The sequence below is a fragment of the Lingula anatina genome, chromosome 9 (assembly GCF_051362555.1).
Source record: "Lingula anatina isolate TDL-2025a chromosome 9, LinAna3.0, whole genome shotgun sequence".
In the NCBI taxonomy this organism is placed as follows: Eukaryota; Metazoa; Brachiopoda; class Lingulata; order Lingulida; family Lingulidae; genus Lingula; species Lingula anatina.
In genome coordinates this window covers 913,152-936,291 of record NC_141775.1, presented here as the reverse complement: position 1 = coordinate 936,291, position 23,140 = coordinate 913,152, and the positions used below count along the sequence as shown (strand labels likewise).

At 37.4% G+C, this 23,140-nt stretch overlaps 2 protein-coding genes across 3 annotated transcripts in view; both read left to right on the top strand.

Moving 5' to 3' along the window:
• LOC147759750 (uncharacterized) overlaps positions 1 to 11,157 on the top strand; it is a 31,600-nt gene extending 20,443 nt beyond the window's left edge. Inside the window, exons 8-11 of the mRNA XM_086994786.1 lie at positions 10,001 to 10,164; positions 10,500 to 10,559; positions 10,796 to 10,855; positions 11,025 to 11,157. Of these exons, the coding sequence (XP_086850912.1) occupies positions 10,001 to 10,164; positions 10,500 to 10,559; positions 10,796 to 10,855; positions 11,025 to 11,074 (334 nt within the window). The 3' untranslated portion in view covers positions 11,075 to 11,157. The remainder of the gene's footprint in view (positions 1 to 10,000; positions 10,165 to 10,499; positions 10,560 to 10,795; positions 10,856 to 11,024) is intronic.
• Positions 11,158 to 14,384: 3,227 nt separating this feature from the next.
• On the top strand, positions 14,385 to 23,049 carry LOC106171850 (uncharacterized). 2 transcript variants are annotated; one of them, XM_086995504.1, is made up of 7 exons: positions 14,385 to 14,556; positions 17,885 to 18,333; positions 18,850 to 19,467; positions 19,938 to 20,265; positions 20,600 to 20,784; positions 21,131 to 21,196; positions 21,623 to 23,049. In XM_086995504.1, exons 2-7 carry the CDS (start codon positions 18,165 to 18,167, stop codon positions 21,670 to 21,672), a joined length of 1,416 nt encoding a protein of 471 aa, XP_086851630.1. In that variant the 5' UTR covers positions 14,385 to 14,556; positions 17,885 to 18,164; the 3' UTR covers positions 21,673 to 23,049. The 2 variants fall into 2 exon arrangements, with proteins under 2 accessions (XP_086851630.1, XP_086851631.1); XM_086995505.1 differs by lacking the exon at positions 14,385 to 14,556 and adding an exon at positions 16,232 to 16,393.
• The last annotated feature ends 91 nt before the right edge of the window (positions 23,050 to 23,140 follow it).

Sequence of the window (23,140 nt, the reverse complement as noted above, 5' to 3'; positions counted from 1 at the left end):
AAAAAATTCTACGGCTTTAAAAAAAACTGACGGATAAACTAAACAAGTATTTCTCACGGCGTCTCGAAATGAAAAATAAATTTTGACTTAGATTAGACTAGCGTTGATTTCCGATTCAGGTTCCTACTGTATCCTCGTTATCGGACTCTTCCTCCAAAGCTAACTGTGACTTCCGGTGATGTTAATTTCGGACCTGTAATTGTCATATTTGAGTTCCTGGTCATTCCACTACTTGTCTAGTCTGTTCTTAAAAGAGTTGAGGCCTTTTGTCCTGACAACTTGATCGGGTAGGCTATTCCATATTTGTGTTGTACGCACAGTGACGATGTATTTTCTCAAGTCTAATTTGGCTCTTTGAGGGAATAGCTATGACTGATTGTTTTAAATAATGGTGCCTAAAACCATTACATTGCATAAACACAATCAAAGCTTAATTATCTGCGTAAAGTTACAGGAGTAACTTATTGAAGTTTAAATTAAGTTAGGCGCGTTTGACATGACATTCCTTTCTTTTAAATGCTTTAAAAGTGCGAGCGGGAGTGGTTTCTCACAGCATCTCAAAATAAAAAGAAATTTATCAAGTTTACATATTCGTGAAAATATTTTTGTTATGTTTAAAATACCCCTTAAAATAAATGACTCCAATCTCTCTGCACGTCTTTCTTTGAATGAAAAAAAGTGTTAACATGTTATCAATTAAAGGTATGTGTAAAAAAACTTGGATTCAAGTCTGCTTCATCTAGTTATTTATTTTTAATGTATCTAGCTTAATATATATTTATCACTTGTGCGTGTAGTGTAGGACGTATGAGCAACATATAATATCTTATTTATCATCAATGTTATCATTATTATTTTGTTTATGGTCATTTCTTCATTTTAGCACTGCGTCCCCGTGAAGTATATGACGATGATCCTGGCTACGTCAAAGCTTTAAAAGAGCATTACGTTGACATCTGTACTGCACTCCTGGATGGTTCAACACTTGCTAATGTCACAGATATACTAAAACGCCACAAAATCCTAGACGAACAGCAGCCAATAAGACCCCCTACTCTGCTGGCAGCACGGGAACTGCTGTACACTGTCTTGAATAAAAGAAACAAGGGTCTAAGAGCAATGAGGGTGTTGGCTCTTGCACTATGTGATGCAGGTCATGAGAAGTTGGGACATAATATACTGACTACACATTACTCACGGGGGAGGAGAGCAGGCCGTGATGTTTGGATACCGAGCAGTATGATGGGAATACTAAGTTCATACTTAGACATAACCGAAAAGCTCATAGAACCAGGCCTTCATCGTGTACTTGATCATCTTGTCAACAAAGGCAAAGTCAGTGAGGATGAAAGAGCCACCATACTTCAGCAGCCATCCAGAGTGGAGAAAGTCCAGGAGATGCTAGACACTCTACTCTCAGGGGACAGGGAGGAAGTTTGGTGGACTCTTATGGATGCTTTGAGACATGCAGGGCAGGGTTTCCTGGCATGCAGTATGGCACGTAAGTTAACTATGGTGTTTCGTTATATTCAGTTGTGTTTACATCTCAACTGCATTACTCACGTTTGGGGTGGGGGTTCGCATTATTTAACCAAAACACTTGGGAAAAGCAAGATTTTGTACCTAACATATGTTACGTATGTTAAGATACTTCGTGGTATATTACCACTTCATAGGATAAATGCTCTGATTTTACTGTCAAATCGACTTCATAGGATATTTTGCGACTTCATCTCCACATAAGATATTGCCTGCGACTTCATGGGATAATGGTGAAATAGTACCTGTTTGCCCAACGCTATGAGAGAGAACGTTTTTGAAATATATTGTTTTTGTACTGTAAACATTATCCAAAATAGGTAAACTGTACGTTTTAATTCACTTGTATGACTGAATAGGGTTTCTTTAGTGGTATTAAATGCATGTTTTGAGTAATTTTATAATACACAGGCGTATGTAGGTGAGGATTCAGTATTTCTAAAAATCAGTACATTATGGGACATTATGGTCAGCGTTGAAGAAAAGGGGGTCCAGACCCCCTGGGCCCTCCCTTCCCAGATCCGCTTGATGCATAAAACTAATAGATCAGGTAAACCAGGCTATGAAAACATAATTTACGCGTAGGTTACTGGATTATAAGACTAATTTTTCCATGAGGAAAGACACGCGCAAGTGTAATGATTTACGTCTGTCCCTTGGTTTCCGAGATGCTCTGTTCTGGTCCTACACCTGTGAATGTCCATCATGATGTGATCAATGGTGTCCCCGAAATGTGCCCTTGGCTGGCTCTCATTTGACCCGAAAGTATTATCTGCGACACAGTCTGCATTTTGAAACTGTTAATAAGGCGTTCGGAGGGGGGGGGGTGGGGTAGGTCTACTCGTTGTTTAGCAGCCTAACTAACGTAGTTGGTCTGCGAGATCAACAGGCTTGTAGATTGATATTTATTCAGAATTGTGGTTAATTGTTATTGTGGTTGATTGTAATTTTTACATCGTAATTTCTTCTATCTACCCGTAGACCTTTAGTAGGGGGACTTTGCAGTCCTTTGGGGGGGTATATATTTTTTATATCGTTGTTACTGGTATCCTCTATCCATTAAAGTGAGGAACATGAGACGTTGGGGATATTTAAACTTGCCATTAGGGATGTGCACGTGTCCTTCGGATTTTTGGTGACTTTGGTGACCTAGGGGTGGTTGATTATTATCTTTCAATTGTATTTTCTGCTATATACCCATAGGTCTTTAGGTTGAGGAAACTAAAATGTCGGGGTGTGCATAGGCAGGTTTATTTATTTATTTATTTATTTATTTATTTATTTATTTTATTTTTTTATTTTTTTGTAACCTGGGGTGTGGCTGTCCCTGGGGATGGTACACATATATATTACCGTAATTTATTTCATCTCCCCCTAGACCATTCGAATTAAGAACATGAGTCTTTGGTGCATGGGTGGGCTACATTAGTGTGACTTGGGGTGTGGCCGTCCCTAGGCGGTGGAGTGATTAGTGGTTTGTCAGGCAATGAAGCTGATTCCATAGATTGCACTTAAGATTCCTTGCAGAGATGGACCGACCCAGCTAGTACTACATCGTATGTGTGAATCTGATGGCGGTCTTCGAGTAAGGAAGGAAGGGGAAATGTAGAGAAAGCAGCAGACAGTACTAAATGACAGACCTTCAGTCGTATTCTTGAATATAGGTCAAGTTAATTAAAACCCATTCAAGACCCCATACTCTCAGGAATCCTAGCCTAGTAGGGTCCAAGTCCCATTGTTCTTTAACATAAAATACACATGTTAATTACTGCTCTTGGGAAATAAACATTTTTGTTTTGTGTTAAGACACAACAGCAGTTAAACGCTAGGATTCCTGATCGAGTGTGTGGGGCCTTGAATTAGTTTTTAATTGGATTCCCTGACCTATATTTATGCATTCCATTTAGTTCTGTATGTGCTTCTGCTGTTCTCTACATTTCTCAAGGACCCATGCACATTCATTAAAATGACTGGTTCATCAATCTCCGTTTCATGTTCCTTAAAATTTAAGTGTATAGATGGCAGAAATAAAGTTGTAAAAAATAGAATCAACCACCCCCCGGGATAGCCACACCTGAAATATCATACTAACATTCCCGGAAACCTATATGCATATCCTCAATGGTAAGCTTATCAGCCCGGAAGGTTTCATGTTCCCAACTGTAATGGCGTAAGGGTAGAAGCACGAATAACGATGTAAAATTTAAAATCAACCTCCCCAGGGACGGCCACACCCAATGTCACAAAAACCCAGAAGGACCCATACACATCCCCTAAGGCAGATTTTTCAATCCCCATAGCCTTACGTTCCCAGCTTTATTGGTCTTAAGGATAAATATAGCAGGAATAACAATGTCAATTAGACTCAACCGCCCCCAGCCCCCCCCCCCAAAAAATAAATAAATAAATAAATAAATCCGAAGTGACATTCCACATTCAAAATAGTATGTAGCCATGTTTCATGTTCCTAGCATAAAATACGATGTAAAAATTAGAATAGACCACCCCCAGGGTCGACAACACCCCAAGTCACAATTGAATTCCGAAGAGCCTTTGCAAATTCCTTTAATGATAGGTTTATTAATCCCCGACGTATCAAGTTCCTAACTATGATGGTTTAGGAAGTAACAATGTGAAATCTTGCTGCTGTGTACTAGCCATATCTATAAACCTGCGCCGTACGTCAATCAAACCACACATGGTCAGTTTTATGCCCTAGTTAAAAGGCAGGCAATGTGTTTACTTATACACTTCGTTTGTCTCATACATCTGGTGCCTTAGACCTGCCATGATTCAACGTCCAAATATTGTCAGTTTTCACTCGTCCTGAAATCTGAAATATCTCAAAACTAAATGGGTAAAACAAAAAAACTAGCTTTATGCTTTCCGTCACTGGACCGGAGCTCTTGAAATTAAGTACATTATTTATAGAAGTTAATCTCACGGGTATCTACGAGAACATCTGAAAATAACAGCTTCTCCAACGAGATAAAATACGCACTATCTTGAGTAATGTTACTCCTTCCCCCCCCCCCCCCCCCCCCCCACACACACACACACACACACACACCCCGTTTCAAATACACGCGTCACTCTGGAAATCATGGTCTAGAATGAAACTTCATATCGACCTTTACGCCTAATTTCCACATCCAACCAGAACTGAAACATGTTTGGAAACAATGTACCATGAAGTGGTAATATATTACGAAGTCTCCTAAGGGTCCTTATTTTTTAACCAATGAAGTCGCCTTCTATCATGAAGTAGTAATTCTTATCCTATGAAGTGGTAATATACCATGAAGTATCTTAACATACGTATTTAACTGATGGCAGACTTTGTTATGTAATGGTGACTATAGTCAATCAAATAGCATAACCACCAGCAAAGCATAATAAGCTACTAAAACTTACAGCAATTATTAAGTTTCAAGTTAGACATATGATACGACATTTCTCTCTTCGCATGAGCTTAAGAAAACCATATTGACCGAATTAATTTTATTGAATGAAAGATGGCCAAGTAGTGAGGCAACATAACTGCTATGAAGACACACATTGAATGTTGTGTGCGTTTTAGATTTTTTTTCCAAAATATAACACATACATACCTTTATTTGTAATATATATATATATATATATATATATATATATATATATATATATATGTTTTAAATAATGGTGCCTAAAGCCATTACATTGCATAAACACAATCAAAGCTTAATTATCTGCGTAAAGTTACAGCAGTAACTTATTGAAGTTTAAATTAAGTTAGGCGCGTTTGACATGACATTCCTTTCTTTTAAATGCTTTAAAAGTGCGAGCGGGAGTGGTTTCTCACAGCATCTCAAAATAAAAAGAAATTTATCAAGTTTACATATTCGTGAAAATATTTTTGTTATGTTTAAAATACCCCTTAAAATAAATGACTCCAATCTCTCTGCACGTCTTTCTTTGAATGAAAAAAAGTGTTAACATGTTATCAATTAAAGGTATGTGTAAAAAAACTTGGATTCAAGTCTGCTTCATCTAGTTATTTATTTTTAATGTATCTAGCTTAATATATATTTATCACTTGTGCGTGTAGTGTAGGACGTATGAGCAACATATAATATCTTATTTATCATCAATGTTATCATTATTATTTTGTTTATGGTCATTTCTTCATTTTAGCACTGCGTCCCCGTGAAGTATATGACGATGATCCTGGCTACGTCAAAGCTTTAAAAGAGCATTACGTTGACATCTGTACTGCACTCCAGGAGGGTTCATCACTTGCTAATGTCACAGATATACTAAAACGCAACAAAATCCTAGACGAACAGCAGCCAATAAGACCCCCTACTCTGCTGGCAGCACGGGAACTGCTGTACACTGTCTTGAATAAAAGAAACAAGGGTCTAAGAGCAATGAGGGTGTTGGCTCTTGCACTATGTGATGCAGGTCATGAGAAGTTGGGACATAATATACTGACTACACGTTACTCACGGGGGAGGAGAGCAGGCCGTGATGTTTGGATACCTAGCAGTATGAAGGGAATACTAAGTTCATACTTAGACATAACCGAAAAGCTCCCTGAACCAGAACTTCATCGTGTACTTGATCATCTTGTCAGCAAAGGCAAAGTCAGTGAGGATGAAAGAGCCACCATACTTCAGCAGCCATCCAGAGTGGAGAAAGTCCAGGAGATGCTGGATACTCTACTCTCAGGGAACAGGGAGGGAGCTGGGCGGGCTCTTGCGAATGCTTTGATACATGCAGGGCAGGTTGACCTGACACACAGATTGCCATGTAAGTTAACTATGGTGTTTCGTTATATTCAGTTGTGTTTACATCTCAAATGCATTATACTCACGTTGGGGGTGGGGGTGGGGGTTGCATTATTTAACTAGAAAACTTGGGAAAAGCAAGATTTTGTACCTAACATATTTTACGTATTTAACTGATGGCAGACTTTCTTATGTAATGGTGACTATAGTCAATCAAATAGTATAACCACCATCAAAGTATTATAAGCTACTGAAAGTTACAGCAATTATTACGTTTCAAGTTAGGCATATGATTCCACATTTCTCTCTTCGCATGAGCTTAAGAAAATCATATTGACCGAATTAATTTTATTGAATGAAAGATGGCCAAGTAGTGAGGCAACATAACTGTTATGAAGACAAACATTGAATGTTGTGTGCGTTTTAGATTTTTTCCAAAAAATAACACATTTCTTTATTTCTAAAAAAAAATGTATAAATGCTTTCAAATTTTAGATTGTCAGTTGAGTTGGAGGTTGCTGGGTATACACATTTCTATTGGTTACAAGAAAAAATGGCCCTTCACATATATATATAGGGACACTGGCCTGGATGTGAGGAGAGAACAACCACTGCCACGTGTGTCAGATAATGAGCGTGTAACATCCTGGAAAGCGAGTGACTCCGAACATGGTGAACTTCTGAAGACAGCAGTCTGTGGGCAGTGGGCTCTCTCCAGTGATAAACCTGGACAGAGGGAATGGCGAGGCCACAAGGCAGTCATAGATGTGGAAACTGTGGAAGAGATTTTAGGGTAAGCTGTATATATTTTGATTTTTTATGATAGGGATGTAGATTGCTTAGGCTCTGTTCTCACAACTTTTAGATCGATCTATCACCGCGGGGAGTCTCACTAGATTACTGTCAGATAATCCCCCTTAAGTGTCCGTCCCCGCCTACTACAAGCTTTAAGGGGTAATTAACTTTCGTGTCCGCCCGGCTGACAGCTATTTAGCGTGAACCCCCAGGGAGTTAGGTCGATCCAATGTAGGTCGATCTAATCTATGAGAATGGGGTGTTAGTCTAGTTATTATTTTCAGATATTCAATGTGGCAACAATTCATATGCGTATATTTGTGAAAATTTATATTATGTTGCTTGATTTGCTATTTACACTGGCAGTCAGTGCATATTTTGACTTCGATTCTGATCCATTTAACATCTTTGAGGAAGAGTACAAAACAATTTAAGCAAAATCAAATCGGTTGAAGGTGTTAGTGTTAGTACCTATAGCGTTAGATTTGTGAGGTTTGAAATGATTTGACTATTCAAAACAAATTTGAAGGTTGTAGATTGCAGATGGTGAACTAGATATTTGTAATAGACGTTCTACTTTCTTTAATTAGAGAGCACTCTAGGAAGAGAAAGCAGACGGTGCTGGAGACCTTGGCCAGCATACCAGATGTTCCAGAAAGCAGCTTATTCATACTCAATGCCATGAAACGTCCTGATCTGAAAACCAAGTGGGGGCGTTTGCTATCTGGCGAATGTTTTCTGGGTGCTAAAGTTCTACTAATTGAAGGCAGTGACGGTAGGTTGACACACGTGACCTTCTGTCAGGCGTGCACTCGTGTTCTTTCTTGCTGTCTGTTCTTCTTTAAAGTCAATCATTTATTGATGCCTCAAACGAGTGGTCTGTGATATTGCAATGTTGAATGTTCATAACAGATATTAACTGGTGCAATGTTTTGGAGTATTTTCCGAGCCTGAGATGTGTCTTTTTTCCCATTTTTTATGAATTGAAATGTTCATTTTGCTTTAAAGGGGAAGATATCTAACTGAAGGACATGTACAGTATTGTATAAAGCAGGATTTTGAAAAGAACACAGTACTTCCTCTTAAACCTGCCACACACCCTTCAAAATATTGAAATGTTTTTTTTTTACTTTCAGGGAAAGCTTCACCACAGGATGCAGTAAAAAGAAATGTTGAACAGGCTTATAATTTGGGTAAGTATATGCAAAAACTATAGTTCTACACTGAAACATGAGAACAGCTTATTCATACTCAATGCCCTGAAACGTAGAAGGCGTTTGTGTGCGTATCATGGAATCAGAGAATTAAAATTTGAATAGTGAGAATTATGAATTATGAAGTATAGTTTGTTTGTTTGTATGACCATTAAAAGGTGTGTTTTGTATGAATAATTGTGGCTGCTCATCTGTCATTCAAAGCGGCTTCGAAGGTGACGTGGTATACTTTATAGCCGTATAATAAAAACATTAATGAATATTAATACATTCAAATGAAAGGCAAACCATGAGCGTTAGACATATAAATATATAGCAAAAAGCCAATTTTTATTCCAAAAATTTGTTATCACTAAGATTTAGATTAAAACCAAATTTGTTAAAAAAATAAAGGAACAAACTTGGAACTCAATGTCTGAGAGGGTTTTATAGATCGTTTTTTAAAAATGCTTTTGGAAGTGATAAAACTTGTGGAAATTCAGTGGTTGATTTAGTGGGGGTCAGGACCCTCGATTTTTGGTCCCCTCTTAAATTAGAATTTTGACAAGTTGAATCATACCCCAAACCCCATGCCAAGTGTCTGCGTGTGTGTGTGTGTGTGTGTGGGGGGGGGTACGGCTTTGCATCCGCGGACCTCCTTCAGATAATCCTGGATCCACCCCTGAAATTGTTTATACTGTAGTTCTATGAAAAATAAATAAAAGGCACCTACGATCTCGTCGACCAATTACTTAATGTGGAATGCGATCGATGTATATGTAGTTTCGAAAGATGCGACGTGACAGGACTTCTTTGTAAATACCACAATTTGTCTTTGAGTTACTTTTAAATAAGATGATTTTCATTATTCTGATAGCGAAATTGCGGTGGTCTCTACTGGAAAAAGTACTTAGTGAGTGTTACAGAGACAAAGTGAGCAATCTCAGCATCAGCGATAGACTCGCAGATCTGCTGTCAAGAAACAGATCACAGACCACAACTCTGCCCCACATGACCCCTGACGAACGCGTAGTCCCCTGGCCGGCAATTGATTTTGAACATGGTGAACTGGTGAAGATCGTGATCTGTTGGCAGTGGGCTAACTCCAGCAATAAACCTGGACAGAGGGAATGGGGAGGCCACAAGGCAGTCATCGACTTGGAAATATTGGATGACATTTCAGGGTAAAGGCTCAAACTTTTCATGGAAGTAACTTAAGAATAGTGAGTTTTGTTAATATTTTGTAATTAATCAGGTGTCAGTGTGCTAAAATGTGTATTATTATTATTATTATTATTATTATTATTATTATTATTATTTTAGTTGGATTTTACAATATGTTATATAACTAATACAACACTTTATCGCACTGGATAGATGAAAAGGAAATAACATAACAATTATTTCTAGTGTTGATATGAATAAAAATATTTTTAGCATATATATATTGGATTTCTAAATATATTTTTTTTCTTTTTAACTATCTAGCTCTATGAATATGTGCATCAATAAACATGTGGATTTTAATAAATGATACAACTTAATAGGAGAGATTACAAAACAATCAGCAAAACATGACTAAGACTATTTTGATATTTGCAATTCAATATGTTATCATACGGGTGCATAATATCGGATTGATTAATTAAGATAATGAATAACAGGAAATGGAGGTTTGATATAAAGATTATTTTCCATTTTAAGGGAGTCAAAGGAGACGGTACTTAAAGTCTTGGATGTCATACCAGATGAAACGTTATTCATCCTCAACACGATGAAACGGCCGGATCTGAGAACCAAGTGGAGTCCACTGCTGTCTGGCAAACTTTTTCACGACGCCAAGGTTCTACTTATTGTGGAAAGTGACGGTAGGTAGACACGTGTGCTTTTCTTAAAGACGTGGGGACTGACTCTTTTTCTCTCTCTCTCTCAGGATCCATGATTTACTTAATAAATATTGTCTTCCTAATTTGACTTATATATAGTTTTGTGAGGCATTCAAAAGGTGGTGTTCAGAAAATTTTTAAATTTTAAAACAATTGTTTTGGCTTTGCATTGTTTTTTTTTCGTTTGGTTTGTGTCATCATTGTTTATTTAGTTTTTGTAAAGGAGAATGGGTGTATCCGCCTATGACCTATACATGTATCAGGCGTACCTGAATAATATCGTATCAAATAAATGATAAGGTGCCTTTTACTTCCAGGCAAAGGAATGTCTCATGGTGGAATGAAGAGAAAACAGGATTCCACTGAAACTAGTGGGGGTAAGTATGCAAAACCATCGACTATAGTTGGTGTTCAAGGGTTTCTTTTAACAAAACGAACCTAACTTACTTCCTTAATTTAATCCCGTTTTACAGAATGTGAAACGATATTGCCTTACTACTTAGTGATCTTAAAAGAAAGTTTCTAAAAAAAAATAAAATAAATAAACGTCCGTTTTTCAACAGTTGATTGGGAAAAGGTTATATACGAATGCAATTCTTTTTGTAATTTTCAGAATCAACAGAAGACTGCAGTGCAAAGAAGCAACGAAACACCACATTAGGGACACAGACAGGTGTGTGAGCATGTTGGTTAAAAAGGAAATAAAACGATTTGCTTGAGAGTAAAAGAATAAACATTATATAACCAGAACATTCAGCCATCTGCATCAGGTAAATTAGCAGAGGTTGTGTCAGTTACATACGCGTATAAAATTTTTATCTAGTTGTTCTTGTGATTTTCAGAAGCAACTGGGGTCGACCCGTCAAAGGGTAAGCAATGCACCATATCATAGAGAATAAAAGATCTTACCATCTTGGGTCAAGGAAAGGAATAAGAAGAAAAAAAGACACGGTCATATATATATATATATATATATATATATATATATATATATATATATATATATAACAATTAACAAATCAAACAAACAAACAAACAAAAAAAAAAAAAAAAAAAAAAAGTAGGGCTTATTATTTTAACCACATATATATAAAGTAAAAGTGTTTTTCCTGTGCGAGTATATATATATTATTCTTAACATGTGTGATAATGAAAATGTTAGGCCGTTCTATCTTAATTGATAGGGAAGGCGAAGGATATTGAATATTTGACGGTTCCTTACTTGAGGGAATCGGTTACTCTAGATAACTCTTTGACAAATGCTTATGTTGTATTTGTATATTAACTAAGTAAGATTATTTGTAACGAATCTCATGATAGTTGGTTGAAGTGCATGGATTTCTCATTATATTGCTTGACTATAATATATGGTTAAATTATGAAAAATATGTAAGGTCATTTATGACCCCAGTACTTTTCATCTGATATAAGAAAGCCCTAGGAGCAAAACCTGTACCTTAACACCTGGTACCTTTTTTATATATTAATCAAGTATAAAAACTAATGTAAATATTTTCTTTCTTAAAGTAGATTTCTTTGGGTTGTAAATGACAATAACTAGTATGAATTATGTGAAAATGTGATAACAGTAACAAAAAAAAAAAAAAAATTATTTACTAGAACAATTATCGCATCTAACTGCAAAATGACAAAACATTCCAATATTGTTGATATATGCCTTTCGTAATAGAGGATAATAAAGGTTGCGTGTGACGTCATGAGCGTCCTGTTTATCCGACAAAAAGACCCCAGTTGTCATAAAGGAATACAATCCCATGGGAAATATTGGGTTTGAATTATTGAAAATTTTTATAGCTCAGACATCGACAACGTATTCGTCTATCATGGAACAGATACTTTATGTATATATTCTAACTCAAGTAGAATTTCTAATACATTTAAAAAGAGTGAAATAACTTGTTTAAAAACACGGTCTCATCCACTGTTCGGTTATTGTGTATGAACTGCAAGCACTGCCAATCAAAGCTGCTAGTGACCCATACGCAACATTATTATACATCTTTATTAGTTACATGTACAATTGTATATGTCCTTCATAGCGGGATTTAAGATGAAATGACATGTATTACTACATATAAAGTAGATTAATGTGAAAAGAAAAAGGGATGCGTTTGACTTTTGGCATTTATACCTGTGCATGTGCTTGAGTACTTGTTTCTAATAAATGAAGCTTTGAAAAAACAAAAAATAAGTTTGTTCTTTCTTTTGACAAAACCTTTGAAGACAATAAATGTGTTCAATAATGCAGAATAATTCTGCAATAATTTAGAACTTACTTTAATTGTTTCTCATGGTCTTTTGATTTCATCTCAACTCTTCTCGTTCATTTATAGTTGGGAACTGTTTCTAAATGGCTTTGGAATGTGACTGTAAATTTTTGTGACAAAATTCATCATTTTCTCTTGGGATTGTTGTCGTAGTTTTTCATTTCACATTACGTTTTCTGTAAATAAAAAGATCGCACAATTAAGTACCCAAAACAGTGGCACAATCAATTCACATGATATTTTAATCATGAAACCTATTTTATGAGGTACGCAAAAAATCATCGGCTTCGCCTTTACGTCTACACTGCAAGTAAAATGAAGCAGCGATCTGTTTTTCTTTTACATTTATTTTATTTGAAAATTAATATAAAAAAGGCTGGTATCATGATATAAACTTCACAACCTATTTTCATTAATAATGTTGAATGGTAATGGACAATTTCATCAGCAATTTAGTTTTGTAAAAATTGCCGGAAAGAGGCCATCAGCACACATAAACATTCATGAAACAGAGACAGATGTACAGATGCAGTATGTAAAACATACAAGTATCTTCGCAACGTCACTTGAGGTTTGTAAAGGAAAATGAAATACTTTAAAAACTTCCTCCTGAAGTTGAGCATGTCATTACTCCTGAAATAATTTTACGAAACAAACGAATCGTTGTGGATAAGTTATTGTCGGTTTTATAATTAATAAATTAATTAATCTGGACGAAAGAAACATGATGAAGGCAAAGAAGATGCTACATACTACATACTACACACCACAAACGCATTCAGTGGCACGTCGGACGAAAAGCATTTCTGAACAAAATTCGAAAACAAAACAAACGCAATCGAGAAGGCAGTGACGTTACGTAACTAATACATTCCATAATGCATTCTACCTATCACATCAATTATTAATTTGTAAGCCATTGTTTTGTCTTGTAAGAAATAGGAATGAATCGCCCCCAGTGACGCCCTAACGCCTTTCCCATCTTCCCATCTCCTGTATCCCCGGGGGACAGCGAACACGGCCTCCAGACACCTCATATTACAAACTGCACTCAAGAAAGTACATGTCGTAAGCCGCGGTCATCTGATATAGCTAACACACCCAGACAAAGTCAATATTCTTCACCCTGAATTACATCGTACAGGGGTTACTAGAAGTCTGTCTGTAAATCGTCATTTTGCCTCCATCAAAAAGATCAACGCCATGTCGACAAAAAGAGGCAAGATTTCACTGGCCTCTGAAACTCAGTGTTCATGTGCACACAACGGCAACGTTAACCTTAATGTGACTCTTTGCTGATTATCAAATTGGATTACCTTAAACGGTCATTACCCATCAGTAACCATACTGGAAAACGGCAGACGCGTGTAGACAATGTACAGGAAGGACAGGTTTGAGTTTCCGCGGAACACTGACACACAGGGTGATTGTCGTGTGACACTTCACTGAGCTCGACATATTAACTTGAGGCTTCTGCTCATGGTCATTTGGTGCATTTCAAAAAATGCGAAGAAAAACTTTGATAGAGGTGTATTTTGGCATCAGCACACAAACGGGTCACAGGAATGAGATTGCAAATGGGTGAACTGCATTTACTTGCTAAAGCCACGTTGCCACGTGGCGGGAAAACTCCTTTAAGTATCCCCTCCTTTTATTGTTCCTCTCCCCCTTTACCCCACCCTACAAAGACACATATGTTAACCCTTTTCTTTATCAAAATGAAACATTTTCCTCCAAAATTAAGTGTTCCAGTTTCATTTATGATACAGTCAAAGCGTAGGGGACTTTTTCTTCGTCAAATTCCACAGCAGACGTGCTGTTTTCGAGTAAATATTGATAACACTATCTAGTTAGAACCTCGAGCTTTGGGAATGACTAGCCATGGACATGATAAAGTCACTTAGGTAAACACAGGGGGTGCCTCCAAAACGAGATGTTGTATTTTAAATCAATACTACAAGGTTTTTATCATTTTGCATTCAGCTGTTCAACAAATACACATCACAGTTTGCGACGAAGGTCCAAGCGACAACCAACCTGGCATCAGCTGAAATACTTCAACAAATAAGAGCAAAAAGAAAATCCGGTAAGTGCAAATCATATCATTTTAATCTTATTGCACGAGAATGATGATTATTCATTTAAGAATTCTAACATAAAAGGGAATTCATATGCGTTAAGATGACACAAGTTGGTAACCACTTTCATCAGAACACATTTACATATCTGATAGGCCTACAAGGCAAACTGTAAGAGAAATATACTGGTAACTGGGGCACCTGCAAACTTTCTAATTTGTGAGCACAGTACCTGATTTAATGTGTTTTAAATTTAATAAGGATTCAAACTGAGGTCTAGGTTATATATGCCATGGGCGGATCCAGGATTATTTGAAGGGGGGAGGGGGTCCCCCTTTGGCATGGGGCCTAGGTCCCGCTAAAAGACCCGAATTTTTTTTTGGTATTTTAGAGGACGAATGGTGCCATTCGGTACATGTACTGTTTAGAAGTATGATTCAGCTAGGCAAAATTCTAATTGCAAGAGGGGAACATCGGTGTGATTTTTTTCCAGAAATCGAAGGGGGGGGGGGGGGGGGGGGTTCAGGACCCCCCTCCCCCCTACTTTAAATCCGCCACTGTATGCCATGTGTGATGTCCGTTCTGTACCCGTATACATGTATTCCTTTTCATGCAGTGTCAGTCCGTGTTGTATGTGTTCTTCTACCTTTACAGAGAGAATACAGAGGCTGATGATCGATTTACAGTGTAGTCTATGTGCCATTCTATACTCGGCTTCACATGAATTTCTGAGAGAGGCTTACATATTTTTTCCTGGTGGTGGGGTGGAAGCAGAATGCTTCCTTGTGTACTCCTACTGGCACCCATGGGTGAATATTTCTCAGAGAAAAGGAGACTTTTGTCATCAAATTTTGTAAATATGTTTCAGAAGATAAAACAAATATTCACCTTCAAGTACTAACCACAATTTAATTCTAAACTGATATTTGTACCGAAAGATTTGAAAAGGAAAATATCGTTATTTTTTTAGAATTAGCTGAAACAGTTACAGAAACCGTTATTCTACTTCACATCAACAGTAATTTCCCCCTCCCCAGTACTATTTACACTACAAAGCTAACACTCAAGTCCACAGTGAGTGGGGGTTTTTTCCACGTCAAGATCAATGTACCACGCTATAAATAGATGACGCGGCTAGTAACCAATCCGCGACCTTACATGTATGTCATCGGGTCAGGTACGCTGTACATGTATATATATATCAATACCGCTGCCTTTAGGTCCAAATTTCTTTAAACTTATGTAATGAGGTCAGGTACAGTGTAAAGATATACCGAAAATGTCATACATGTAACTATAGCCACAAACTTTCTCGAGAAGTTCTGCCGAAGATTTTTCTCTGTTCTATAGTAAAATAATTATTGTAGACTGTGTATTTCCCTTAACGTTCTTTGATATATGTATGCCATATCATTAAACGCCGGAATATTTATCCAGATTTCACGATTATACATATCCGATTCTTTAAATGTATATTCTTTCCCATGAAATGACTATCCGCAGTTGTGTTTACGCACGGAGCACTCGGAACTACTCGGATGTCTCCGCACTCGACAGTATGGAGCTTGCGGAATGAGCCGAGGATTGCCGATTGCGCACGGAGTACTCAGTAGGTCACGTGGCCCAGCAGTTGTGAATTCTGATTTGTCTATCACCGTATAGTGGGAGGAGCGAGTGTCAAAATTATTATTAAATATTTTTATGGCTGTCAGCCACATTTTCTGTAAATCCAATGACAATTAGGAAGCGACTCCAAGAGCTTAACGCCCACTTGGTGTTTGGATTGAATATCATTGGTTAATATCAAGTGAAGTACAGTCGTTCATCAAATTAGAAGAACATCCTGTAAGTACAGAACATGACATATTTAATCTTATTATAATGATGGGATGATAATGCTACACAACTGTAGTCATATACATGTATATTTCCGGGTGGAGGCAGGGTTCAGGGTTGTGGCGTGTACCCCAATGCATTTTTTCTCTACTGTTTTCAAGTGAAATTCTGAACGATTCTTTAATAGAATATGATTTTTCTGGGGGGGGGGGGGGGGGGGTACATATTTCTCGAAGAAAAGGAGGGGTTTCTTTTGTATCAAAATCAATAAGTATTCTTGATAAGATAAAACAAACGTTCAAAGGCTTTATTGTTCACGACAGAAGTTGATTACAAACTATTTGAACCGAAAAGTTGGAACAGGTGAAGTATCGTTATGTTTTTAAAAAATATTGGAATATAAACAAAAACAGCTATCCTTGACAATTTCAGTTCTCTTGAAGAAAAAAAAAACAGCCTTCACCTCTCTCCTCAACACCAGTCGCAGCACAAAATTCGTACTGAAGTTTATAGAGCCCAAGATACTGGGGAATTTTTTCACGTCAAGTTCAACGTTTAATGATATGAATAGATAATGCGGCTAGTAACGAATAAGGCATCTGTCCCATTCTTTCGGGATCCATCCACTCCCAAACAGATTGATAAAATGGACAGATTAATTTAATCATAGACGAACCCGAGGTACTTAATTGGTTTCCACGTGTGGAGATGCACATTTTATTTTATTTTATTTATTTCATTTTTAATATTTTAAGAAATCCGTTGCTCATATATCAGATTGCGATGCACAATTTGAAGAGAAAGGGTAGGTTTCGGTAGATACTGCTTCTTTAAACTGAATTTTAACTTTGAAGGGCTGAATTCTTAAGGCCACCCTTTTATCCTTTCATTCGAGTCTGCGTGCACCTGTCACCTGAATACGCAAGAGATTGTGACGAGCTTGTTAATGCAATGAAAACACCAGCTTCAAAGCTGACCAAGACCGCCGCGCGTTGTGATCAATTTTTTAACTCTCAAGAGTGTTGGTTGTTCCACGAATTGCCTGCAGGTTGCAATGTCGAAGTAGTGTCTCAGTTGCCTACCAACTGAAAATTGATTCCACGATTTTAAAAATCCAATTGATCATCGTCCCTATTTCTTTTAAAAATATTATTTTAGGATGCTGTAAGCAGCATGATTTCATCCAATGCACCTAGATCCACACTCCGAGAATCAGTGCCCTCTACCAGGTCCACAGATGAGTTTTTTGGCATGATTCACAGATGCCTATCTTATTCATTACAATTGTACTTCCAGTTGGGTTTAATTTTCATCGGCCATGCTGTTGCTTGTGTTTTAATGTCGCTATATGTACCAGCATATGCAATATGTATTTATAAGGAGGTACGTTTCCATCCACCTCTGAACCCAGGCTGTTCAATTTCCTTGGCTCCATCACTGTGGAGCATCCCCATTAGAATAAAAAAAACTCATTTAGCAATAATGTTCATGTCGTTTCAGATTGACTGTCAGACAGCTCGTTTCAACAACCTTGAATGATTCTTGGGTGCATCTTATTTCCCCTCTTTACTGCCATTCAAGTCGCCTAAGATGCACGAGTACCAGGATCTCTTGCAACCTCCGGTTACGTCATCGCAAGACTCGGCTAATCGTGAGTTAGAAAGGAAATGTAGACTACGACAAAATGAACTGTTTGTTCATTTGAACATAAATATTACCAAGGAAGCGTTAGAGGCTATGAAACAACTTTCAAGGGGAGTTTTTTTGTGGGGCGCGTACTATGGAGGATTACAATACATATAAACTGTTGAATGCCTTGGAAGATGGAGGTCACATCAGAGTGGGACAATATGAGTTGCTCAAGAAACTGTTGAAAATATCTGGCGTTGCGAGGCTTGTAGAAAATGTTGAGAAAGCGGAGGATGATATCAGGAAATTATATGAAAGAGGTTAGTGTTATATAACATTCACGTCGTGAACTGTTCATTGATTTAAAACTTTCAATTCACACACACACACACACACACACACACACGTATACGTATATACCCACAAAAACCTATAGTATGTTCATTCATCACACAGTTTTGTTATCTGTAAACTTTGTTCCAAGTCAAGTGCGTGTATTTGTTGTAAGAGAAATGTGCTGAAGAGGGCAACATGTGTGATTCAAATTGAAAGGAATAAAAAGCAAAAATAAATAATAAATAAATAAAATAAAGCTTTTTTATGTTGATTATCATTTTCCAGAATATTCGCCCCGACATTGCCCCTCTCTACTCTCATTCTAGGTTATATGAAAAGTTAAAATATCCGGAAGTTCTATATGAAGCATTTTAAGAAGTCTGATTGATAGTATTTTGTTACTTGTAGTCGTTAGACGTATGAGCAACAAATAATCCTTTATTTATTTGTTATCATTATAGTCAACATTATTTTATTTATAATTATATCTTCCTTTGAAGCGTTATGTCCCCCTGTGGTATTTGACGGAGATCCTGACCATGTCAAGGCTTTAAAAGAGCATTACGAGAAAAGCTGCACAGCACTACAAAAAGTTTCAACACTTGCTGATGTAACCAAAACTCTCAAACGTCACAAAATCCTAGACGATCAGCACCGAATAGGAACATCTGGTCATAAAGCAGCACAGGAACTGATGAACATTGTCATGAATAAAAGAAACAAGGGTCTAAGAGCAATGAGGGTCTTGGCTTGTGCACTACTGCGTGCAGGTCAAGAGGAGTTGGCATTTAATATACTGACCACACAGTACTCATGGGAAAGAGGAGCAGGCCGTGATGTTTGGATACCTAGGGGTATGAGGAAAATACTAAGTGCATACTTAGAGATAACTGAAAACCTATCTGAACCAGACCTTCATCTTGTACTTGATCATCTTGTCAGCAAACGCATGGTCAGTGAGGATGAAAGAACCACCATACTTCAGCAACCATCCAGAGTGGAGAAAGTCCAGGAGATGCTGGACACTCTACTTTCAGGGGACAGGGAGGGAATTAGCTGGTATCTGTATGATGCTTTGCTACTTGTAGAGCAGGATGACCTGGCAGACGGCATGTTAAGTAAGTTAACTATGGCATGTTAAGTAAGTTAACTATGGTGCTTCATGCGTAAATATATTCAGTTGTATTGATATGTTTATTGTATGACATATGAGAGTCAGCTATTATAATATTATTAAACCAGGAAAGATTTGCACACCTAGCATATGCTGCGAATTTGACGTATGAAGAGGAACCTTAATTTAGATAATGGTGTCTAGTCATTTAGACGAAAAAACTTATATACATGTAATACCTATGGTTTAAATTCCAATTTAGCCACTGGTCTTCACTTATCTCTCCTAGCTTATTGCATCAACTGAGGAGTTCAATTCTTAGAATTACACAAGACGATGTTCAAAGTGATGCGGCAGAACTGATATGATCGCATGCATTAAGTGCTATATATTATGTGTTATATATTTTTCCTGTAAATACCACATTCAGTTATCTATCAACACTCATTTGAGATGAGTTTTCTAATATTCCAGTCAGTTGGCCCGTGTTGGAATGGGAGCTTCTATCCAGATACAGATACGATCAACGTGAACTAATACACGATATCAGCATCAGAAAAGAACCCATTACAATATCCTGGGAGAGAGATCCTCCATCCATCATTTCACAGCCAGCAACTGCCACACGTAATACAACAGAGGATCGTGTGGTCCCCTGGAAGGTCACTGAATCCAGGCATGGCAGCTTTTTGAAGTCCACTATCTGTGGGCAGTGGGTAAACTCCGGTGCTGAATCTGGACAGAGGGAATGGGGAGGTTACAAGGCAGTCATAGACATAGAAACAGTGGAAGAGATTTTAGGGTAAAGTTGTCTGTGACTTTTAATGATAAAGTTTTGAATTGAGTTCAGCTAGTACTTGCATTATTTAGAAATAATTTGTATATTTATGGTATATTTATAAACATTATTCACTTGGCATATTCACTGGCCAATATATAATATTGCTACTCTCATTTAGATACAAACTATGAAAGATGCCATATATGTCAAGATTCTGTTTTATCCTCCGATGTTTTGTATTTGGCGAAACCCAGCTGTATACGCATAGTATTGTGTCTCCACGACCAAAATTTTAATATTAATTTCGGTAAATGAATGTGAATAATTGTCGTCAACTTTAATTTGATTACATTAGAAGCCATGCAATGAAGCGAGGGCAGACGGTGCAGGAGATCTTGGCCAGCATGCCAGATGTACCCAAGGAAACGCTGTTCATTCTTAACGTGACCCAGCGCCCCGACCTGAAAACCAAATGGAAGCGCTTGCTCGCAGGGAAAATTTTTCCTGGTGCCAAGGTTCTACTTTTTGAGGGCAGTGACGGTAGGTTGACACGTGTACTGGTGCCGTTTGCGTTCTCTCTAACTCCACAGGTATCTCTCTCTGCTCCTTCCTATCATTAACATTTAAGAACATGCATGTAATGGATAAATGCATATTATCACGGTGATGTAATTTTTGTCATGTATTATAATTTTGTGTAATTTGGGACATTTTGCATTTTCTCCGCCTCAATTTAGAGTTTCCAGCCTGCGTAAAAATGTCAAAAGTGCATCTGAAATCTTTTGCAGAAAAAGAAAACAATGATCATGACAAATGAAGGATAACATGAATTGAAAAATAAATCAATTAATAAGAAAATAAATAAAGAGTGAATAATTACTTTCAGACCAGGGGATAAAACGAGGAGGGAAAAAGAGGAAACTTAATGGATGTTCGTGTGAGCTTAATGGGGGTAAGTACACACGTTTGTAAAGATACTGTGTTTTGGGATGTTATGTTCAATATGCAGAATAAGTATAATGAGGTGTTGAATTGTAAAGACATAGCCTACATTGTGTGTTTACCTGTTCAACAAAAATTAATCTTCTTTGAGGTTTCATCATACTTAAACACCTTGTTTGACTCTATACCAATGATACACGTGAAACACCTCTATATTTGATACATTTAAGTAATATAACGTAAGGGGTCAATTGGGTTTAATATGGAAATTACCCTTTCTTATTTTCAATATACAATAATGGTTACCTACATTATTTCAATTGATCAAATATGTTTTATTTGAATGATGTTTCATAACTTTAAAAAGTATCTACAACTAAAATATTGTAATATTGTAAAGTATTGTAAGTATTATAAACTGTTTGGGTATTTTCAAAAGGAATAGGGGCCCAGGGCTCAGCGCTGAATTTCTGTCCCGTTTCGTAGACAATGACCTAGGTACTGTCACGTTGTAGTTAGAAAAGAAAGAAAAACGATCTGACTGAGGGTAAGAGGACAAAAAACCCTGGCTCCAGTATTGGTCAGTTGGTATTTTCAATGTGAAGGGAAACAGCTGCTGAGTGAATCTTCAATTTGTGACTGAAACTCGAAAAAAGTTTGTTCATAGGATACATATAAAAGGCGTGGCAGCAAGTTGCCATTCTGATCATAGTGGGTGTGAAAGATGTATATATAATTTTCATCATTTTAAAATCACCTTAGAGTTTTGAAACCGTAGTAAGCACTTATTCTAGCAAGGGTGATCACAAAGTGCATTTGTAAAATACCTTTCAATACCATGTGATAACGCAACCTGAAATCGCTACAGAAGATTTTAGTTTGCACGAAGTAGCCAGTAATATGAAAGTGCCAAAAAAGAAACATTATTAACAGTGTATATACCATGGTTTGCTACTTATACCCCCCTTTCTACTGCATCCGTCAATGAAAGGGTTGCCGTTTTAGTTTGCTTGTGTTATGCATGTGTCATGCAAACATTATAAACAGTGTATATACAATGATTTGCTTCTTATACCCCCCTTTCTACTGCATCCGTCGTTTTTTGTTTGCTGGTGTAATGTATGTGTCATGCTGTAGTGAAGTTGATATCAGATGGAAACACGACTAGTAGAACGGAAAAGTCAAATTTGGCTCTGACCGCAAAAACATCGGGTCATTCATAATGGTGTTGTAAGACCTCGCATCAACGCCGGTGGAGTTCCTCGGCTTTCTGCAACAACTTCACAATGACAGAATTGTGAGGGTTAATTTTCGTATTTGATCGGTGAGTCAATTTTTTCCCATCACATGGCCATCGTGAAGGCATCTTGTCAAATATTGTAATCTTTTTTTAGAGTGGTAATCAGTGCCTTCTGATAATTTTTCGCCCCAAGAAGACGATAAAGAGACAAAAAGTTGACCGAATATCTAATAATGCAACACTACAACTTAATGACATCGTTTAACCACCTTTTTTATTGCACGATGCCAACTGGATGGTTTCACGGTTTCGGCGACGCCAAATTTGAGTAGCTTAGGTGTTTTACATGTGCCATAGTTACGTGGGCATGAAAAAAGGCTCGTAGTGTTTTTCTCAGTCAGCCCTGGGTAACTCCCAGTTCTGTCGTGTGAAACTCTGAGCAGCATTTGTGTTTCCCTGAGTATAGTAGACCCATAAACTACTATAAAACCCGCGACGTGTTAGGGTAACTTCGTATGCGTATAAGGTATATAGGCCTACCTTTGATCGACCTTTGGGTATAGTGGGCCTACTTGCTTCGACCGTTGATTGGCTTGGGACCAAATTCGTGCGATATTCAAAACTTATATGCTTTATAGTAATTTTTGATTCAGTTAACCCTGTAAATTATTGTACATGTATTTTCCTTGGCGGAGGTCTTTGTTTTATGTTGGA

Bases quoted from the DNA above. Each gene is read 5' to 3' on its own strand.
- LOC106171850 (XM_086995504.1), top strand. From the start codon at position 18,165: ATGGAGGATTACAATACATATAAACTGTTGAATGCCTTGGAAGATGGA. The intron at 18,334-18,849 runs GTTAGTGTTATA...CTTCCTTTGAAG, and splicing joins CAGGAAATTATATGAAAGAG to CGTTATGTCCCCCTGTGGTA. The intron at 21,197-21,622 runs GTAAGTACACAC...GGGTATTTTCAA, and splicing joins TTCGTGTGAGCTTAATGGGG to AAGGAATAGGGGCCCAGGGC.